The sequence below is a fragment of the Oryctolagus cuniculus genome, chromosome 7 (genome assembly GCF_964237555.1).
Source record: "Oryctolagus cuniculus chromosome 7, mOryCun1.1, whole genome shotgun sequence".
Classification (NCBI taxonomy): domain Eukaryota; kingdom Metazoa; phylum Chordata; class Mammalia; order Lagomorpha; family Leporidae; genus Oryctolagus; species Oryctolagus cuniculus.
In genome coordinates, this window is record NC_091438.1 from 93,737,973 (window position 1) to 93,756,488 (window position 18,516).

General features: G+C 45.0%; 1 protein-coding gene across 2 annotated transcripts in view; it reads right to left on the reverse strand.

The window, feature by feature from the left end:
- GIPC2 (GIPC PDZ domain containing family member 2) overlaps nt 1-18,168 on the reverse strand; it is a 100,949-nt gene extending 82,781 nt beyond the window's left edge. Inside the window, exon 1 of one of the 2 annotated variants that reach the window (XM_051857580.2) lies at nt 17,280-18,168. In XM_051857580.2, the coding sequence (XP_051713540.1) occupies nt 17,280-17,519 (240 nt within the window). In that variant the 5' untranslated portion in view covers nt 17,520-18,168. The remainder of the gene's footprint in view (nt 1-17,279) is intronic. The other variant, XM_070078194.1, reaches the window with a different exon arrangement.
- Nucleotides 18,169-18,516: the final 348 nt, after the last annotated feature.

The window sequence follows — 18,516 nt, forward strand, 5'->3', positions numbered from 1 at the left end:
ATAACCACTGCTACATGACATTCAGGCGATACATTGTTAAGCAAACTGTTTTAAGAATGAATACAGACTTCCTCAGCTTTGCGGCAGTGTATTCCTTTAACGATAACTTAGGAACCTTTGACTTACAGACTAGGATGTAGCTCCTGGATTTTAGCCACTGGTGGAGGGGGGGCGGCGGGGAGTTGGAACTGTCCTCTCTGCCTGTGCTTTGATTCATCTCCAGGGAGAGTTTTATACACATTGTAAATATTCTTTTTTTTATAAAGAGATTTATTTTATTTGTAAAGCAGCATGACAGTGAGAGAGACAGAGAAAGATCTTCCATCCACTGACTCACCCCCGGCCAGGGCCAGGGCTGGGCAAGGCTTAAGTCAGGAGCCAAGAACGCCATCCAGGTCACCTACATGGGTGGCAAGAACCCAAGTACTTGGGCCATTATCAGTGGAAGCTGGTGATCATACTGCTAGTCACATCAACAGAAAGCTGGATCAGAAATAAAATAGCCAAGACTCAACCAGGCACTCCAATATGATATGTGGACATCCGATGTAGTGGTTCCACCCTAACAAATATGCTTTCTGTATGCTTGAGCTCTTAAATTAAATCTCTTAGCTGCTAAACACAGAGCATCAGATGTCTCTTTTTTATTTCTTAATTTTTATTTATTTGAGAGGAAGAGAGCGAGAGAGTAAGAGAGAAGGAGAGAGAGAATCTCTACTTGCTGGTTTACTCTTCAAATGCCTGCAACAGCCAGATCTGGACTAAGCCAAAGCTGGGAGCTCAGAACTCAATCCAGATGTTCCGTGTGAGTGGCAGGAGCCCAGCTACTTGCGCTATCACTGCTACCACCCAGTGTGTACATTAGCTGGAAGCTGGAATCAGGAACAGAGCCAGAAATTAAACCTAAGCATTCCAGTGTAGGAATCAGGCATCTTAACAACTAGACTGAACCTCCAGTCAGATATGTTTCTAGAAAGCAAACATTCTAAAGCTTTAAAGTCCTTTCCCGGGAGGCCAGCACTGTGACACAGTGGGTTAAGCCCACTGCTTGAACACCGGCATCCCATACTGGAGCACCAGTTCCAGTTCCAGCTACTCTGCTTCTGATTCAGCTCCTTGCTAATGCGCTTAGAAAGGCAGCAGATGATGGTCCAAGTGCTTGGGCCACTGCCACCCATGTGGGAAACCAGGATGGAGTTCCAGGCTTCTGGCTTTGACCTGATCCAGCACTGGCTATTGAAGCCATTTAGGGAGTAAACAGCAGATGAAAGATTCTCTCTCTCTCTCCCCACACCCCCTGCCTTTCAAGTAAATAAATGTCAAAAAAAATCCCTTCTTGACTTTCACTTATCCATAAATTAATACATTTGTCTTAAGTGCTTTTCTCTACTTGTGTTCTACTTAATAAAATCCTTTTTAGTGGTGGATGGAAAGAAGTGTTGGGAAATGTTGATAACTGTTGATGCTGGGCACATAGGAATTTATTATACTATCATCTTTCCTTTGCATGTATTATATTTACAATTTTCATAACAAAAAGTGGGGAAAAAATGTACTACATACTCACTGCCAGTCCCTGCCCAGAGCAGCTCTCAATCTTATCAAAGAGACAGACAGTAAGTCTGCAATTGCCAAGCAGTCTGAGAGGAGTTATGGAAGCTCAGAGGAGAGGCTCTGTCCTGGGGTAGAAAGCTTTGGTAGCAACTCTAACATCAGTAGGGGTTAACAGGAAAAGGGGAAAGGAAAGATTCCCAGATGGAGGGGAGAACAACGCATAAAAGTCATTGTGAACTGCAAATAGAGTCATGTTCTAGACAAGCATGGATGGTATCTACCTTTCCATAATTCAAATAAATCTCAAAATGCCTGACATGTCCATAGTCCTCTCCTGTGGGACTCCTTACACCATTCACCTGCCGTGGTGCCTCAGGACCCTAAAGGTGAAGCCAGAGATGAGTCCCTGACCCACAGACCCAAGGGTCCTGTTCCACCCATTCTGTGTCCCCTGACACGCAGATTTCCTCTTAGGGAGTCTGACTTGAGACCCACAGAGGGCACAGACAGTGAAAGGCAAAGAAACACAAAGGCACAGAAAAATAAGGCAATCAAGGCCTCGGAGGAGCAAAGTCAAGAAAACGAGGAGGGAATCAGTGGAGTGAAAGAAGTAGCAAGAGAGGGGCTGAGAGGGAAGGTGAAGGACCACTGGACTCTCCTTTGGTTTCCCAGACCCTAGAGCTAAGGCTTCAACCCAGAGAGGAGCTCAGTGTTCCAGCTGTTCATAGACTCTGAATACACAGCTGCGGAAGCTTCCTCACCTCCCTGTACGCCCTAATAACATAAACAAGCACATATTGCTGTAGACTGAATATTTGTGTTCTTCTGAGATTTATATGTTGAAATCTTAATCCTCATGGCGATAATATTTGGGGCTGTAGTCTAATGAGCATGAAGACTTTATGACTGGGATTAGCATCCTTATAGATGATGCCCCAGAGAGCAACTGCAACCCTTCTGCCACATGAGGCTTCTACAAGACAGCACCTAGGAACCACAAAGCAGGCTCTCAGCTGAAACCAAATTGGCCAACACATGGCCTAGGGCTTCCCAGCCTTCAGAAACATAAGACATAAATTTCTAATGTTTATGAACTTCTTGCTCTATTTAGTTTGTTATAACAGTTTGATCAGACACATGTGCATAGGTACAAACTACACAAGGTAACTCACATGTCTCCATCTCCTGCAACTTGCAAAAGCCTTTCATTCTACTTAGGATGAGTGGAGTGATAGCAGAAGGTGAAAGGAGCTGAAAGGATCAACCACAACCCTAAAAGGTAGCAGGATCTGGAAGAGGTATCAACCTGCTTTGGGTTAGGTACATATGCACTTCAAAGTTCACGTGGAAACACAATCTTCAAAGCCTATGTTAATGGCATTGGGAGGTGGAGCCTTTGGGAAATAATTAGGATTAGATAAGGCAACGAGAGTGGGGCCCCCATGACTGGATCAGTGGCTCAACAAGAAGAGAGACAAGTTAGCAAGCCCATTACGGCTCCCTATGTGATGCCCTGTTGAGACCTCGGGCCTCTGCAGAGCGTCCCACCAGTAAGAGGGAAGGAACTCATAGATGCTGTCAGATGCCAGCGCCATGCTCTTGGTCCTGCCAGCCTCCAGAACCATGAATCAATGAACCTCTATTATTTACAAATTATGCAGTCTGTGGTATTCAGTTATAGCCAACAGAAAACAGACTAAGACAGAAAACTGGTGCCAAGCAGTGGAGCTACTGCTAATTATGAATACTTGAACTTGCAGAACCAGCTTTGGGATGGGGAAATGGACACAGGCTGGTAGAATTTGGAAGAGCAGACTAGAAAAATCCTATATTGCCATGAATAGAAGACTGAGGTTGAGACTGGTGAGGGCTCAGAAGAAGACAAGGAGACCAAGGGAAGTCTGGAACTTCTTATTTCTCAAGCAGTCATGCTCAGACACACAGACAGGTGCAGGCCACTCTGATGAGGTCTCAGATGGAACTGAGGAACAAGGTTTTGGAAACTGGAGCAATGGCCACCCTTGCTGTAAAGGAGGAAAGAACTTGGCTAAACTCAGTCCATGCCTGAAGGCTTTAAGGAAGGTGGAATTTAAGAGTGATGAGTTAGAGTATCTGGCAAAACAAATTTCTAAACAGCAAAGCATTCAGGTCGTTGCCTGGCTACTTTTAACAGCTCACAGTGAAACATCAGAGCAAAGCGATGACTCAGGGTAGAGTTTATAAATTAAAAGAAAGCAGGGTAGAAAAATTTGGAAAATTTTCAGCCTGAGCATGTGGTAGAGAATATGAGGACAATTTCAGGAAATAAACCAAGAGTGTGGCTAAGTGACCATTTGCTAAGGGGTTTACCCCAAAAGCATTTCAAAGACCTTCAAGGCTGTTCCCCCCCATCACAGGCCCAGAGCTCCAAGAGGACAGAATGGTTTTGAGGGAGAAGCCCTGAGTATCCTCTCCTAACCCACTGCCCAGGCCCACCTCAAGTTGTTGCTTCCTGGATTCTGTCGCAGCACTCCCCAGCCACTCCAGCTGCGGCTCAAGCAGCCCCAGGTGAAGCTCAACCCATTGCCCCAGAGAGTGCAAGTCATAAACCCTGGCAGCACTCACGTCGTGCTAATTCTGCAGGCACACATAATCTAAGAGCTGTGTGGTCACGGTGGCCTCCCCTTGCATTTCAAAGGCTATCTCAAACTGCACAGAAAGCCCCGACCAGGGCGATGCCTAGTGGAACTGCAGGGATGGGACGGACACCAAGAAGTCATAACTCTAGAGCTACCAGGGAGAACCACCAGCCTGAGAAAGCCACAGGCAGCCTGTGGAAGTGACTGTGACCAGCAAAGACCTGGAGATGAGACCCCCCCCAGGGTCTTTGGAGGCTCGACCCCACCCCAGTATATCCAGGAAGCAGGACCTGGAGTCAAGGCACTTTATAGAGCCTTAAAACTTAATGTGGCTTTCAACTTACACGAGGCCTGTTACTCCTTTCCTTTTGCCTATTTTTCCCCTACTGGAACAGAAATGTTTACCCTGTGTATTTTGCAAGGAGATACCTTGCTTGATTTTACAGGCTCACAGATGCAGTAATTTGGCCTCAGATAGGCTTTGAGTCTCACCCATATCTGATTCAGAGGAGCCTGGACTTTGGACTTCCGAGTTGGTGCTAGTTACGACTTTAGCACTATTGGGACTGAATGAATGTATTTTGTATGTGAAAAGACGTGAGTTTTGAGGGGTGAGGGGCAGAACGTGATGGTCTCAGTGTTTGTCCCCTCCAACATTCAAGCTGAAACTTAACGCCCAAAGCCATATACCAATAGCACTGGAAGGCGGGCCTTTGGGAGGTCATTAGGGTCAGATGAGATCACGAGGGAGGGGGCCCTAAGACTGCTGCATGAAGTGGCTTGATAGGAACAAGCTTGCTGTGTCTCACTATGTAACACCCTGTGCCTCTTCTGGACTCTACAGAGAGTCCCTACCTGCAAGAGGGCCCTCACCAGATGCTGAGCAGATCCCAGCAGCATGCTCTTGGACTTCCCAGCCTCCAGTACCACGAGCCAAATGCACTTCTATTTTGTGTACTTTACCCAGTCTGCAGTATATAAGTTACAGCCACAGAAATCAGACTCAGAAATCACCTCTGCCCAGGTGTGGACTTTATCCTAGGGTTGTTCATATACCTACTTCAGGGGACTTCCAGCACTAGAAGAAACTGTCTTAATCTAGTTTTACCTTCCTGGTAGCAATGAGGTCCACAAGGCAGCTGGGTTGAATGAGTCATGTTTCTCATGCTTGAAATTTCTATACAAAAATAAGGCTGATACTCATGGGAGAATATTAAGCATATATAATGACTGTAATACATTTATAATTTCTCAGATGGCACTTTGCAAATTCAGAAAACTTCATGATATTCAATTTAAACTAAACATTGTCTGCAAAGAATATATAATGAGGGGCAGGTATTGCAGCACAGCAGGTTAACCACTGCCGGCATCCCATATGGACACAGGTTCAAGTTCTAGCTGCTCCCCACTTAAAATCCAGCTCCCTGCTAAAGCAGCAGATGGTGGCCCATGTGCTTAGGCCCCTGCCACCCATATGGGAGATCCAGAAGAAGTTCCAGGCTCCTGGTTTCTGCCTGGCCCAGCCCGGGCCATTGCAGCCATCAGGGGAGTGAACCAGCAGATGAAAGATTTCTCCTTATCTCTTTGTTTCTCCCTCTCTCTCTGTAACTCTGCCTTTCAAATAAATAAATAAATCCAAATATATATATAAATATAAAATAAATATAAATATATATTTATATATACATATATAATATATAATGAATGATTGTGCTTCCACTGTATAAAACATGAGTTAGGGGGCATTGCCTCTTCTGAAAACATCTGAGTTAATCTCATTGCCTTCAGAATAAAATTCCTACAACTTTAAGGATGTTTACAGTCTCACTACTATCTACCTCTTCTGTTCAGCTTCCACTATTGTCCATTATCTACTTTTATTTAGCAAACTTGTTTAAAGATTTATTTATATCAAAGGCAGAGTTACAGAGAGGGCAACACAGAGAGGAAGAAATCTTCAATCCGTGGTTCACTTTCCATGTGGCCACAATGCCATCATGGTTGGGCCAGACAGGAGCCAGAAGCTCTGAGGGCCAAGCACTTGAACCATCTTCCGCTGCTTTCCCAGACACATTAGCAGGGAGCTGGAGCAGAAGAGGATCAGCTGGTACTCAAACCAGTGCTCATATGGGATGCTAGCATGGCAGGTAGTGGCCTAATCCACTGTGCCACAATACCAGCCCCTATTTACCAAACTTTTATGAAAGAGCTAAATGATACAGTGACTCAGGGAATGAGATATTTAAAACCGAAGAGATCTAGCCTTCAGGAAGAGATAGAGGAGTAATTAGATTCAATTAAGTGTGTTAATGCTATGTTAGAAATCATGCAATAGTGAATTGGGTTCATAGGAAAGATTTCTCAGAGGAAATAACAGAAACTAGAAAGGTCAGTGGGCAAGACTGAATCAAAGAACACCAGGTGAAAAGGCACAGAAAAATGAAACAGTTAAATATTCTGGAATGTGAAGAGGAGACTGTTAAGGGGTAAGACTGGAACAGAAGGGGAGAAACTCAAGAGGCACAATATGAGACCCTTATTTGGCTAGCAGGAGTTGTTCATAAGTGACTGAGAGCCCTGAAAGTTTGTGAGGAGTTCGGTATGATGAGAGCACCAGAATATTAAAATAGAGCATGGGCAGAGTGAAAGAAACCAAATTCACAGTGCCTCTTCATCATCTGCACTGTAATAACTCAGCAGTGATGACTATCAATAATCCCCAACCAAAGACTACCAGGAATTATCACCTGAAGTTCATTGCTCCTTGTAATAAAGTACAGGTGGGACTTCCACAGGGCAATAACTACAGGGAGACAGCCTGGGAATCTCAGGGAGAGTGTTAGGAAGGCTGGATTGGGGTAAATGATTTGGGAGAAAGTTCAAGGAAGCATGCGTTTCCTCTAGATAGGGAGGTATCAGAAAGTGGGGGTGATTCTATGACCACACCCCTTACCAAACGTATTGTATCCATAAGGTGGGAAGAAATTAACACAATCAGTGGTAACTAATAGAATATCTAAAAGGTAATCTAAAGAAGTAAAATTGAACTTGAGATGCCACTGTTTTGAACAGCCCTTGTCTTAACTGTTGAGGAACAGTGTCTGTTTGTTTGTTTTTCATACTATTTGTTGAACTCTTAGTGTAAGGCTAATCTTATGAGTATAAAGTTAACTGAAAATAGATCTTTGTGAAAAATAAGAATGGCAATAGGAGAGGGAGAAGGAAGAAGGGTGGGAGTGCAGGCAGGAGGGAGGGTGGGGTGAGAAGAATCACTATGTTCCTCAATTTGTATATATGAAATGCATGAAGTTTGTACATCTTAAATAAAAGGTTTCTAGGTTAAAATAAAATACAGAAAGAAAGAAAGAAAGAAAGAAAGAAAGAAAGAAAGAAAGAAAGAAAGAAAGAAAGAAAGAAAGAAAGAAAGAAAGAAAGAAAGAAAGAGAAAGAAAGAAAGAGAAAGAAAGAAAGAAACGAACAGAATCACCAGTGGTCTGACCACAGCGCCCCATCAGTTCCCAGATGGCAGGCTGCTTTTCTCTTCCTCACATTCTACTCCACTTGGCTGGTCTGCTTCCCCATCCCCAGAGCTAGTAACATTCACAACAGATCCCCCAAAATACCCTCATTTTTTTTTTTGGTATTTTCTTTGGCTTGTTTTTCCTGGGGGCGGAGGCCTATATGCAAGTCAGTGACCCCACTTTGTTCTATTCATCCAAGTTTCTCATTTGTTAATCAGGAAGATGGTAGTTCCACTTCATAGTTATCTGCATTCCTGGGAAGGGATACAGTCGGCAGAATATTTCCCACTCTCCGGAAGTGCACATCAATACAGAATACTGACTTTCCTAAGAGCTCAGTGCTGGTGCCAGTAAGTTGAGAAGGGAAAGCAGTTCTTGGGAAGCCTCCCAAAGCAGATCTCCACATGTCTCTCATTTAGGAAGCGACTTTGCTTGCAAACAGAGCCTCAAACTTCACAATTCCTCAGACAGACATGTTAATTAGCTTGACTGTAATAATCCTGTACTACATATATCAAAATATCATGTTGTGCACCTTAAATATATACCTTCTGAGTTTAACGTTTCTTAAAAGATGAGTGATGCTTCTCCAGCATCCCTTCCATCAAAGGCCAGTCTCTTTCCTCACAGTACAACATAAAAAAATTAATACCTATGTGTGGTATTATAATTACAATAAAATTAAACTTTGATATTAAAAATACATGATTTGGGGGCCGGCAATGTGGTACAATGTTAAACTGCCACTTAACCTGTCTCTTAGCTGTTGTTGCTTAAACCAGGTACACCACCAGCATCCCATATGAGAGCTCCGGTCTGAGTCCCTGCTGCTCCTCCTCATTCCAGCTCTCTGCTGTGGCCTGGGAAAGCAGTGGAAGATGGCCCAAGTGCTTGGGCCCCTGCCACCCATGTGGCAGACTGGATGGAGTTCCAAGCTCCTGGCTTCAGCCTGGACCAAACGCTGGCCTTTGCAGCCATTTGGAGAGTGAGCCAGTTCATGAAACTTGTACTCTCTCTCTCTCTCTCTCTCTAATTCAGTCTTTCAAATAAATCTTTTTTAAAATATGTTTCAAAAAATAAAAATACAGGATTTTACATACTGGATATGTGAGGATTCTTTCCAGTACATAGTTTGTGAGCTCCAAGTATATTCCAGGTACAGTTCTAGGTCACTGGGGCTACATTAGAAGATAGAAATCCTTTCTTTGACAAGTTTATAGTCGGGGGGAGGGGGACAAATAATAACCAACCAAGGTAAATATTCATAGGATGCCAGTGGTTTATGCAGAAAATAAATAAGCAGAGAAGGGAATAGGGGGTGCTGTACTGCCAACCAGGATGATCAGGACCAGCCTCACCAAGATGACATTTAAACAAACCCAAGGAAGTACATTTTGCAGGAAGAGGTTCTGGCAGAGACAACCACCAGTGCCAAAGCCCTATGGCTCCAGTGTGCAAGGACTAGCCAGCAGGCCAGACTGGCTGGGGCAGAAGGAACCATGACGTGGCAGGAGGTGACAGGGCCAGCGGGCCCATCATAGGGTTTTGGCTTTTGTTCCAAGTGAGATGGGAAACCAAGGAGGAATCTGAGCACAAAATGAGATACAAACTGTATCTCCCTGCAGACAACAACTTTATATAGAGTTTCACTATAAAGGAGAAATGCAGTGGTAGCACAGGGGAGAGGAACAGGTGTCAAGAGAAGATGGGGGAGGGTGCTGGCAGTGTGGCATAGTGGGTAAAGCTGCCGCCTACAATGCTGGCCTCCCATATAAGCCCCAGTTCCAGACCCAGCTACTCCACTTCTGATCCAATTCTCCGCTAATATGTCTGGGAAAGCAGTGGAGGATGATCCAAATGCTTGGGACCCAGCACCCATGTGGGAGACCTGGAAGAAGCTCCTGGGTCCTGGCTTTGGCCCAGTCCAGCCCAGCCCTCTTCCAGTGGATGGAATACCTCTCTCTCTCCCTCTCTCTGTAACTATGCCTTTCAAATAAATAAATAAGTATTTTTAAAATGTTGGTTTAATTTAATTTTCTTGATCAGCCCTTGCCCTGACTGTTGATGAACAATTTAATACTTTAACCCTTTTAGTATTTTTTTTTGTTCTAGTTAATACTATTGGTTGAACTCTGTAATCAACACACATTTATTCTTAGGTGTTGAAATTTAACTGAAAAGTGATCCCTGTTAAATATAAGAGTGGGAATAAGAGAGGGAGGAGATATACAATTTGGGACATGCTCAATCGGACTTGCCCCAAATGGTGGAGTTAGAAATGTGCCAGGGGATTCCAATACAATCCCATCAAGGTGGCATGTACCAATGCCATCTCACTAGTCCAAGTGATCAATTTCAATTCACAGTTGGTCACACTGATAGGTCTAAGAGTCAAAGGGATCACACAAACAAGACTAGTGTCTGCTAATACTAACTGATAGAATGAAAAAGGGAGAGAACAATCCTACATGGGAAGTGGGATACACAGCAGACTCGTAGAATGGCAGATGTCCTAAATAGCACTCTGGCCTCAGAATCAGCCCTTAAGGCACTCGGGTCTGGCTGAAGAGCCCATGAGAGTATTTTAGGCATGGAAAGCCAAGACACTCTGGCAAAAAAAAAAAAAAAAAAAAAAAACACCTAAATGAAAGGTCTCTGCAAGTGAGATCCCAGTGGAAAGAACGGGCCATCAAAGAAGGAGGTACCTTTCTCTGAAGGGAGGAGAGAACTTCCACTTTGACTATGACCTTGTCTAAATAAGATCGAAGTCAGCGAACTCAAGAGGCTTCCATAGCCTTGGAAACTCATGACTAGAGCCTAGGGAGATTTCTGACGCCATAAACAAGAGTGTCAAATTGTTAAGTCAACAACAGGAGTCACTGTGTACTTATTCCTCATGTGGGATCTCTGTCCTTAATGTGTTGTCCAATGTGAATTAATGCTATAACTAGTACTCACAGTATTTTATACTTTATGTTCTGTGTGGGTGCAAACTGATGAAATCTTTACTTAATATATATTAAATCGATCTTCTGTATATAAAGATAATTGAAAATGAATCTTGATGTGAATGGAATGGGAGAGGGAGCGGGAGATGGGAGGGGTGCAGGTGGGAGGGAAGTTATGGGGGGAAAAGCCATTGTAATCCATAAACTGTACTTTGCAAAATTATATTTACTAAATAAAAGTTTAAAAAAAAAGTTGGTCTAATTTTTTAAAAATTTATTTATTTGAAAGGCAGAGCTAGAGAGATATTTTCCATTCACTGGTTCATGCCACAGATGGCCTCAATATCCTAGTCTCTCATGTTGGTGGCAGTGACCCATATACTTGGACCATCATTTGCTGCCTTATCAGGAACATTAGCAGGAAGCTGAATTGGAAGCAAAATAGCCATTACTGAAACCAGCACTCCAATATGGAATGCTGCCATTGCAAGTGGCAGCTTAACCTGCTTTGCCACAATGCTGGCCCTTAGTTTACTTGTTTGAAGAAAAATAAGAGCGGGGCTGGCACTGGGGCACAGTGGGCTAAGCCTCCTCCTGCAGTGCCAGGATCCCATAGGGGTGCCAGTTCATGTCCCAGCTGCTCCTCTTCAGAATCAGCTCTCTGCTGTGGCTTGGGAAAGCAGAGAAGATGGCCCAAGTGCTTGAGTCCTTGCACCCACGTGGGAGACCTGGAAGAGGCTCCCGTCTTCTGGCTTCAGATTGGTGCAACTCCAGCCATTGCAGACATTTGGGGAGTGAACTAGCAGATGGAAGACCTGTCTTTGTCTCGCTCTGTGCCACCCTACCTCTCAAATAACTAAGTAAATGTCTAAAAAAGAGAGAGACAGAAATAATAGCATGCTTGTGATTACAGAGGTTTAAATGAAAAACATAATTCTTGCTTTTTCTGCTTCCCAACTACACTGGTTTATGTGATTGCTTCATGTGCCAAAAGTGGGAATGAATCATTGAATGATTTATTTATTCATTCAACCAGCTATTTGGTATCTAACAGCATACACAAGTTAATACAGGTTGAAAATCCCTAATCTTAAAATTTGAAATTATAAATGCTGTAAAATCCAAAACTTTTCAGGTGTCAACATGACACCACAAGCAGAAAATTCCATACCTGACCTCATATGACAGATCACATGAAAAGATGAGCATAGGGTCTGGCATGGTGACGAGAGGGAAAAGCCACCACTTGCGATATCAGCATCCCATATAGGTGCTGGTTCAAGTCCTGGCTGCTTCACTTCCAATCCAGCTCCCTGTTAATGTGCCTGGGAAAGCAGAAGAGGATGGCCCAAGTGCTTTGGCCCCTGCATGGGAGACCCAGAAGAATCTCCTGACCCTGCACTGGTCACTGCAGCCATTTGGGGAGTGAACTAGCAGATGGAAGAGCTCTCTGTCACTTCCTCTCTCTGTAATTCTCCCTTTCAAATAAATAAATCTTAAAAAAAAATCATAGGGCAGGCACCGTGGCTCACTTGGTTAATCCTCCGCCTGTGGCGCCGGCATCCCATATGGGCACCGGGTTCTAGTCCTGGCTGCTCCTCTTCCAGTCCAGCTCTCTGCTGTGGCCTGGGAATGCAGTGGAGAATGGCCCAAGTGCTTGGGTGCCTGCACCTGTGTGGGAGACCAGGATAAGTACCTCGCTCCTGGCTTCGGATCGGCATAGCTCCGGCCAGAGCAACAATTTGGGGAGTGAACCAATGGAAGGAAGACATTTCTGTCTCTCTCTCTCACCATCTAACTCTATCTGTCAAATAAAAAAATCATAACCATACTAAAAATACTATATATGGGGTAGGCATTGTGGCACAGTGGGTTAAGCTGCCACTTGGGATGCCTGCATCCCCTATTAAAGGGGACAGTTCAAGTACAGGATACTCTGCTTCCATTCCAGCTTCCTGCCACTGTGCATGAGAGGCAGCAAATGATGGTTCAAGTACTTGATTTCATTCACATGGGAGACCCAGACAGGATTCTTTTTTTTTTTTTTACAGGCAGAGTGGATAGAGAGAGACACAGAGAGAAAGGTCGTCCTTTTCCGTTGGTTCACCCCACAATGGCCACTGCGGCCAGTGCACCGCAACGATCCAAAGCCAAGAGCCAGATGCTTCTCCTGGTCTCCCATGCAGATGCAGGGCCCAAGCACTTGGGCCATCCTCCACTGCCTTCCCGGGCCACAGCAGAGAGCTAGACAGGAAGAGGAGCAACTGGGACAGAATCCGGCACCCTGACCGGGACTAGAACCCAGTGTGCTGGCGCTGCAGGAGGAGGATTAGCCTATTGAGCCACAGCACCGGCTATCAGGCAGGATTCTTGGCTCCTGGCTTCAGCCTGGTCCAGCCCTGGCTGTTGTGAGTTTTTGGCAATATGAACCATTGATGGTAGACCCCTCTCTCCCTCTCTAACTCTACCTTTCAAATAAATAAGTAAATCTTTTATTAAATTACCTTTAGAATATGTATCTAAGTTGATTATGACACCTAAATAAACCTTGTGTTTAGACTTGGTGCCATCCCCAAGATATCACATCATGTATATGAAAAATTCCAAAATCTAAAACACTTTGGTCCCAAGCATAAGGGATACTCAAACTCCATAACCAAATTAAAGGAAATAATTTCTGAATTCTGTAAAGAAATTAAGTCTGAGTCCCTAGTTTCTGGACATTTAAAGTTTCTAACTACAAAACTGATTTATTTCTTAAAAAGCCTTCAAAGTCATTATCTTTTCCTATAATCTTTCATTATAATACAGAATGAAGCTAAGAAAACATATCAACGTACAAATTACTAGTCAAAGAGCCTCGGGTGATCACTGAGGTCAATAAATAAGAGTGTTAATTGTTAAAGTAACAACAGGAGTCACTGTGCAGTTACTCCCCATGCAGGACCTCTGCCCTCAATGAGTTGTACTATGAGAACTAACTGCAAAACTTGTTCTCAAATAGTACTTTTTACATTGTGTGTGTGTGTGTGTGCAAACTGTTGAAATCTTTACTTAGTATAGAGTTGGTCTTCTGTATATAAAATTAATTAAAAATTAATCTTAAAGAAGAATGGGATGGGAGAGGGAGTAGGAAGTAAGATGGGAGTTGGGGAGGGAGGGTGGGTATGGGGTGGGGGGAAATCACTATATTCCTAAAGTTGTACCTATGAAAATTGTATTCATTAAATAAAAGCTTTAAAAAACAAAAAATAAATTACTTGCCAAACAACTACAGCAATTAAATATTCAAAAGTCTGTTCAATAAAATTTATGACTAGTACTCAAGAGTGAAAGTCATAAATAATGACAACTCTTTTATGTAACCTGAATATTTTAAGATAGCATTAAACTTTCTGGAAAAGTATCCCTGCATTTATAACTGTTCTTTTAGATGAGATTAATTTACTTTCTTTTTTCTTTTTGCTAAATTGCTCATTTAGTTGCTTTAAAAAAAGACATCAGATATAAGATTTTTGCATAATTGACCATCTGTTTCAATGTAGTGATCACAATAAACAGCACCCGCCTGCTTGCCTGTCTCCCTGCCTGGTAACAAAACATAAGTGAGTCACAGCCAACATCAGCATCTTCCTTCAGGGACCACTAAATAGTTGAAATCCACAACTGTCAGTGTCATTTTTTGAGGCAATAATTATTTTTGTGGTTGAGCAAAAAAATTATACAAAAACAAGTTTTTCCAGGCTTGTATTTGGAATTTGAATGCAGTTACCAAGAATCTCCTCACCTCTGTGGAACAGACTTGGAACCAGGAAGTCTGAATTCAAACTCTGACTCTGTAGGACCAGGATTGTGGCCCAAGTGAGTTAAGCTGCCTGCAACACAGGCATCCATCCCATATAAGCACTGGTTAGAGTCTTGACTACTCCACTTCCGATCCAGCTCCCTGCTAATTCACCTGGGAAAGCAATGGAAGATGGCCCAAGTGCTTGGAACCCTACCACCCACATAGGAGACCCAGATGGAGTTCCAGGCTCCCAGCTTGTTGCAGCTACTGGGGAGTGAACCAATGGATGGAAGATTTGTGTGTGTGTGAGTGTGTGAGTGTGTGTGTGTGTGTGTGTGTGTCTCCTCTGTCACTCTGCCTTTCAAATAAATAAATAACATCTTTTATAAAGAAAAATTCTGGGTCTGCTGCATTCCAGTCCAGTGACTGGGCAAGCTGCTTACTTTCTTAGAGTCTCCCAAAGCTCAACTGTAAAACAGGAAGAATTTGATGAGAAGAGTGGCCACACTGTGAACTGACATGTCTAGCACAGTTGTGGGAACATTATGGGTTCCCAGTAAGTTTTCCTGAACCTACTCCATCTGATATCAAAATCCCTTCATTTTTCTCCTCAGTAAAGAATATATAAGTCTTCATGTAGTGCTATTTATACCCTTATAACTACCTCTAATGTATTTATGAACTTTGATAGGACACATCAAAATACCTGATATTTATGATCCTGAAATTTTCTCTTGCCACTGGAAATTGAAAATATTGAACATGGCTGCCAAGCTATTACTAAGAGACTGGAAAATTTGGGAAGCAATATAGCTTCATGGAATATGGAGTAAGAAGAAAACTAAAACCTTAAATCCAGGCTCTGCCACTTAACTTTGTGTAATTTTGAAAAAGTCATAAATCTCAAAGCCTGAGATTCTTCTCTAGGAAGCAAGGATGTTAATAAGGCTACTTCTTAAGGATTAAGAGGATTGAATAAAATCATGTATTGTGAGCTCAGAATACTATCATGTAATAGACATATGACAATGACTGGAGTCCCTGGCTATAGGAGAGACATTTAAGTTGTCAGTTAAGTATGCTAAAACACTCAGTAGTTTAGAAACCAGCTATGTGTTCTTGGCCAAGGCCCAACCACTTTGCACCTCCGTCCCTCATTTAACTTTTAGGTATTAATAAGATTAGCTGCAATTTATTAAGCACTGAACCATATACCATGCACTCTGATAGGCTTCTCTCTTTTTTTTTTTTTTTATTTTATTTTTTGACAGGCAGAGTGGACAGTGAGAGAGAGAGAGACAGGTCTTCCTTTGCCGTTGGTTCACCCTCCGCGGCCGGCGCGCTGATCCAATGGCAGGAGCCAGGAGCCAGGTGCTTTTCCTGGTCTCCCATGGGGTGCAGGGCCCAAGCACCTGGGCCATCCTCCACTGCACTCCCGGGCCACAGCAGAGAGCTGGCCTGGAAGAGGGGCAACCGGGACAGAATCCGGCGCCCCAACCGGGACTAGAACCCGGTGTGCCGACACCGCTAGGCGGAGGATTAGCCTAGTGAGCCGCGGCGCCGGCCCTCTGATAGGCTTCTATATGGACTCTGGTCTTTACAACATCCTCTTATCTCCATTTTATAGGTGGATGAAACTGAGAGAAGTTCCACTTGACCACACAGCTAGTAAATGTAGAACTTGGCTCCACATCCAAGGGTAATGTAGTTAACCTGCCATTGACTTTCCCTAGAGAGGATCAAAGGAAACTATTCAGTGAAACAGCTTTTTGAATTGAAAAATCCTATACGAATGTAAAGTAGTATTAATATCCAAGGCAGTATACATGATTCACAAAATGGGTTTGTGACTCTCCTCCTAGTGCCTGGGAACCCTGAAAGAGCAATGAGTTACACTTGAGGCTCTCTTTCATCAAGTCTTAAAATTTGGCCTTGACCTCAATTTCACCTGGGGTGAGGGGAGGGGGCCTGACAAACAACTAATTAAAAACAGATATCCAGATGCCAGTCTATGCCAGTCAAAGGTGGCTCTCTCCACTCTGGGAGTCCAGAGCAACGAAATCCAGCAACTTTTCCTACAAATACGGATGAAACATTTTCTTGGGCTAACTTCTCATACCTGCCTTTTCAGTTCACTTGGGTGAGGATAAATGGTCACATAAACTAGTGCTTCTGAGATCAAACTTCTATCAAACTCCAGTTCCAGGCAGGTACACAATCCAATTTAAGCAAATGTCAATTCCTTTCACACGGATATGATGTAAAAGTTGGAGGTTACCTCACGAAAATTGTGTGAGGTAATCCTATATGGTTAATTCTCCAAGTTATTCACCCTTGGGACAACAGCCCAGCTTTTTAAATTGGGAAACACCACCAAGGTACAACCAGAGGGTTTCTTAGCGACGACGTGGGAAGCGACAGAGGAGAGGCAAAGTGGGCCTCGGTCCAGTGTCCCCAGGAAGGCCCTTCCAATCCCCGCCCGGACAGCTGGGGACATGCCCAGCGTCTGCAGAAGAAACCGGAGACTGAAGTCCAGATGACACGGAGGTGTTCATTTGTCCAGCAGTTTTTTACTCTGCGAAGGTGTCAGACCCTGGACGGTGGGCACCTGCAGCAAACTCATTTGCATGGGGAAGAAAGGGCGAGTGACCCCTGCTTCCCAGAGGCCAGAGCCACGAGCATGGGGCAAAGCGAAGGGACTCACACCGTCCCTTCGCCTCAAGACCCACTCTCTGCCCCTGGGACGCTCCCGGCGGGTCCAGTACTGCAACCGAGCCCCGGCCGATTTCAAACAGTGCCGCAGGGAGGCAGGAAGCAGGCGGGCGAGGCTGAGCACCTGGCCTCTTACCTCGGACGGCGAGATGTCAAACACGTCGGCGATCTTAGTGTAGAGCTCCCGGATGCTGGAGAAATTCTCCACCCGGCCCGTGGCGCTGCCGTGCGCCAGCTGCGCGTGGAAGACCAGCTTGCGAGCCGGCGCTGGGGGGCCCGGGAGGCTCCCGACGCCCGCGCCGGCCACCTCGCCCTCCACCAGCGGGGCGGTCTCCTTGGACTTGGGCTTCTTCTTTCCCCGCAGCCCCAGGGGCATCTTGCCTGGCTGAGGGCGTGGGCCCACCTGCGCAGCCCGCCGCCGCCTCCTGGTCCGAGCCGCGGACTTTGAGCTCTGGGCCCCGGGGCTCCGCACAGGTAAAATCCGTCGCGGGGCCAATGGCAACGGCGCTTCCGCCTGGAGGCGCCGGGTCGGGCCCTCTCCTCCCCCCGGAGGAGCAGACGTAGGAAGGTGAGCGGCCGCGCGCCCTCCGTGGAGGTGGCTTTGGAGAGAAGAAACTTATGCTCGGTCCTTCACACCCCGCTCAGCTCCTGGCTTATCCCTGCTCCCTGTTTAAAAAAAAAAAAAAAAGACTCGAACTCTATTTCCGTGAAGTCCTCTGGACGCCGAAGCTGAGGAACCCTAAGACAAAAACGTCGGCCCCTCGGTGCTTTTCACAAATCTGCAGCAGGCACTCACACTGTCGGCCACACACCTTGGGGAACAGGGTTTTAAGTACAGGAGGAGTCAACCTTCTTTCCTTTGCCTCCTCTGCGCTTTACACCCGGCAGGACCGAGGGGGAAGGGAAGCCACAGATCCTGGAGAGTGGCGCCGCGCGCACCTTTCGGGAATCCTCTACTTTCTCCTGGGCGGCTGTCTCTCCAGCCTCGTTCAGCACTCCCCCAGGTCACTGGCCACACCTCCTCCGGCTGCAGAGAACACTCCAAGAGCAGTGCAAGCTCCCTGGATTCCCCACCCCTGACCTAACTCCACCCCTTCCTTTCAAGTTGCAAGGAGTTCTTTTCGTTTGACCCTTGATCTGAACAACTCTCGAAGATCTTATTTGCTTGTTTGAGTGGCAGAGAAAGAGACACAGAGAGAGCCCCCCCATCTGCTTGTTCAGGTCCACAAATGTCCCCAGGGAACCGAATCACTGTCTCCAACGTGGGTGTCAGAAACCGAATCATTTGAGCCAACACCTGCTGCCTCCGAGTCCACATTAGCGAGCCCAGGAATTGAACCCAGGTTCTCCCATCTGGACTGTGAGCACCCTAA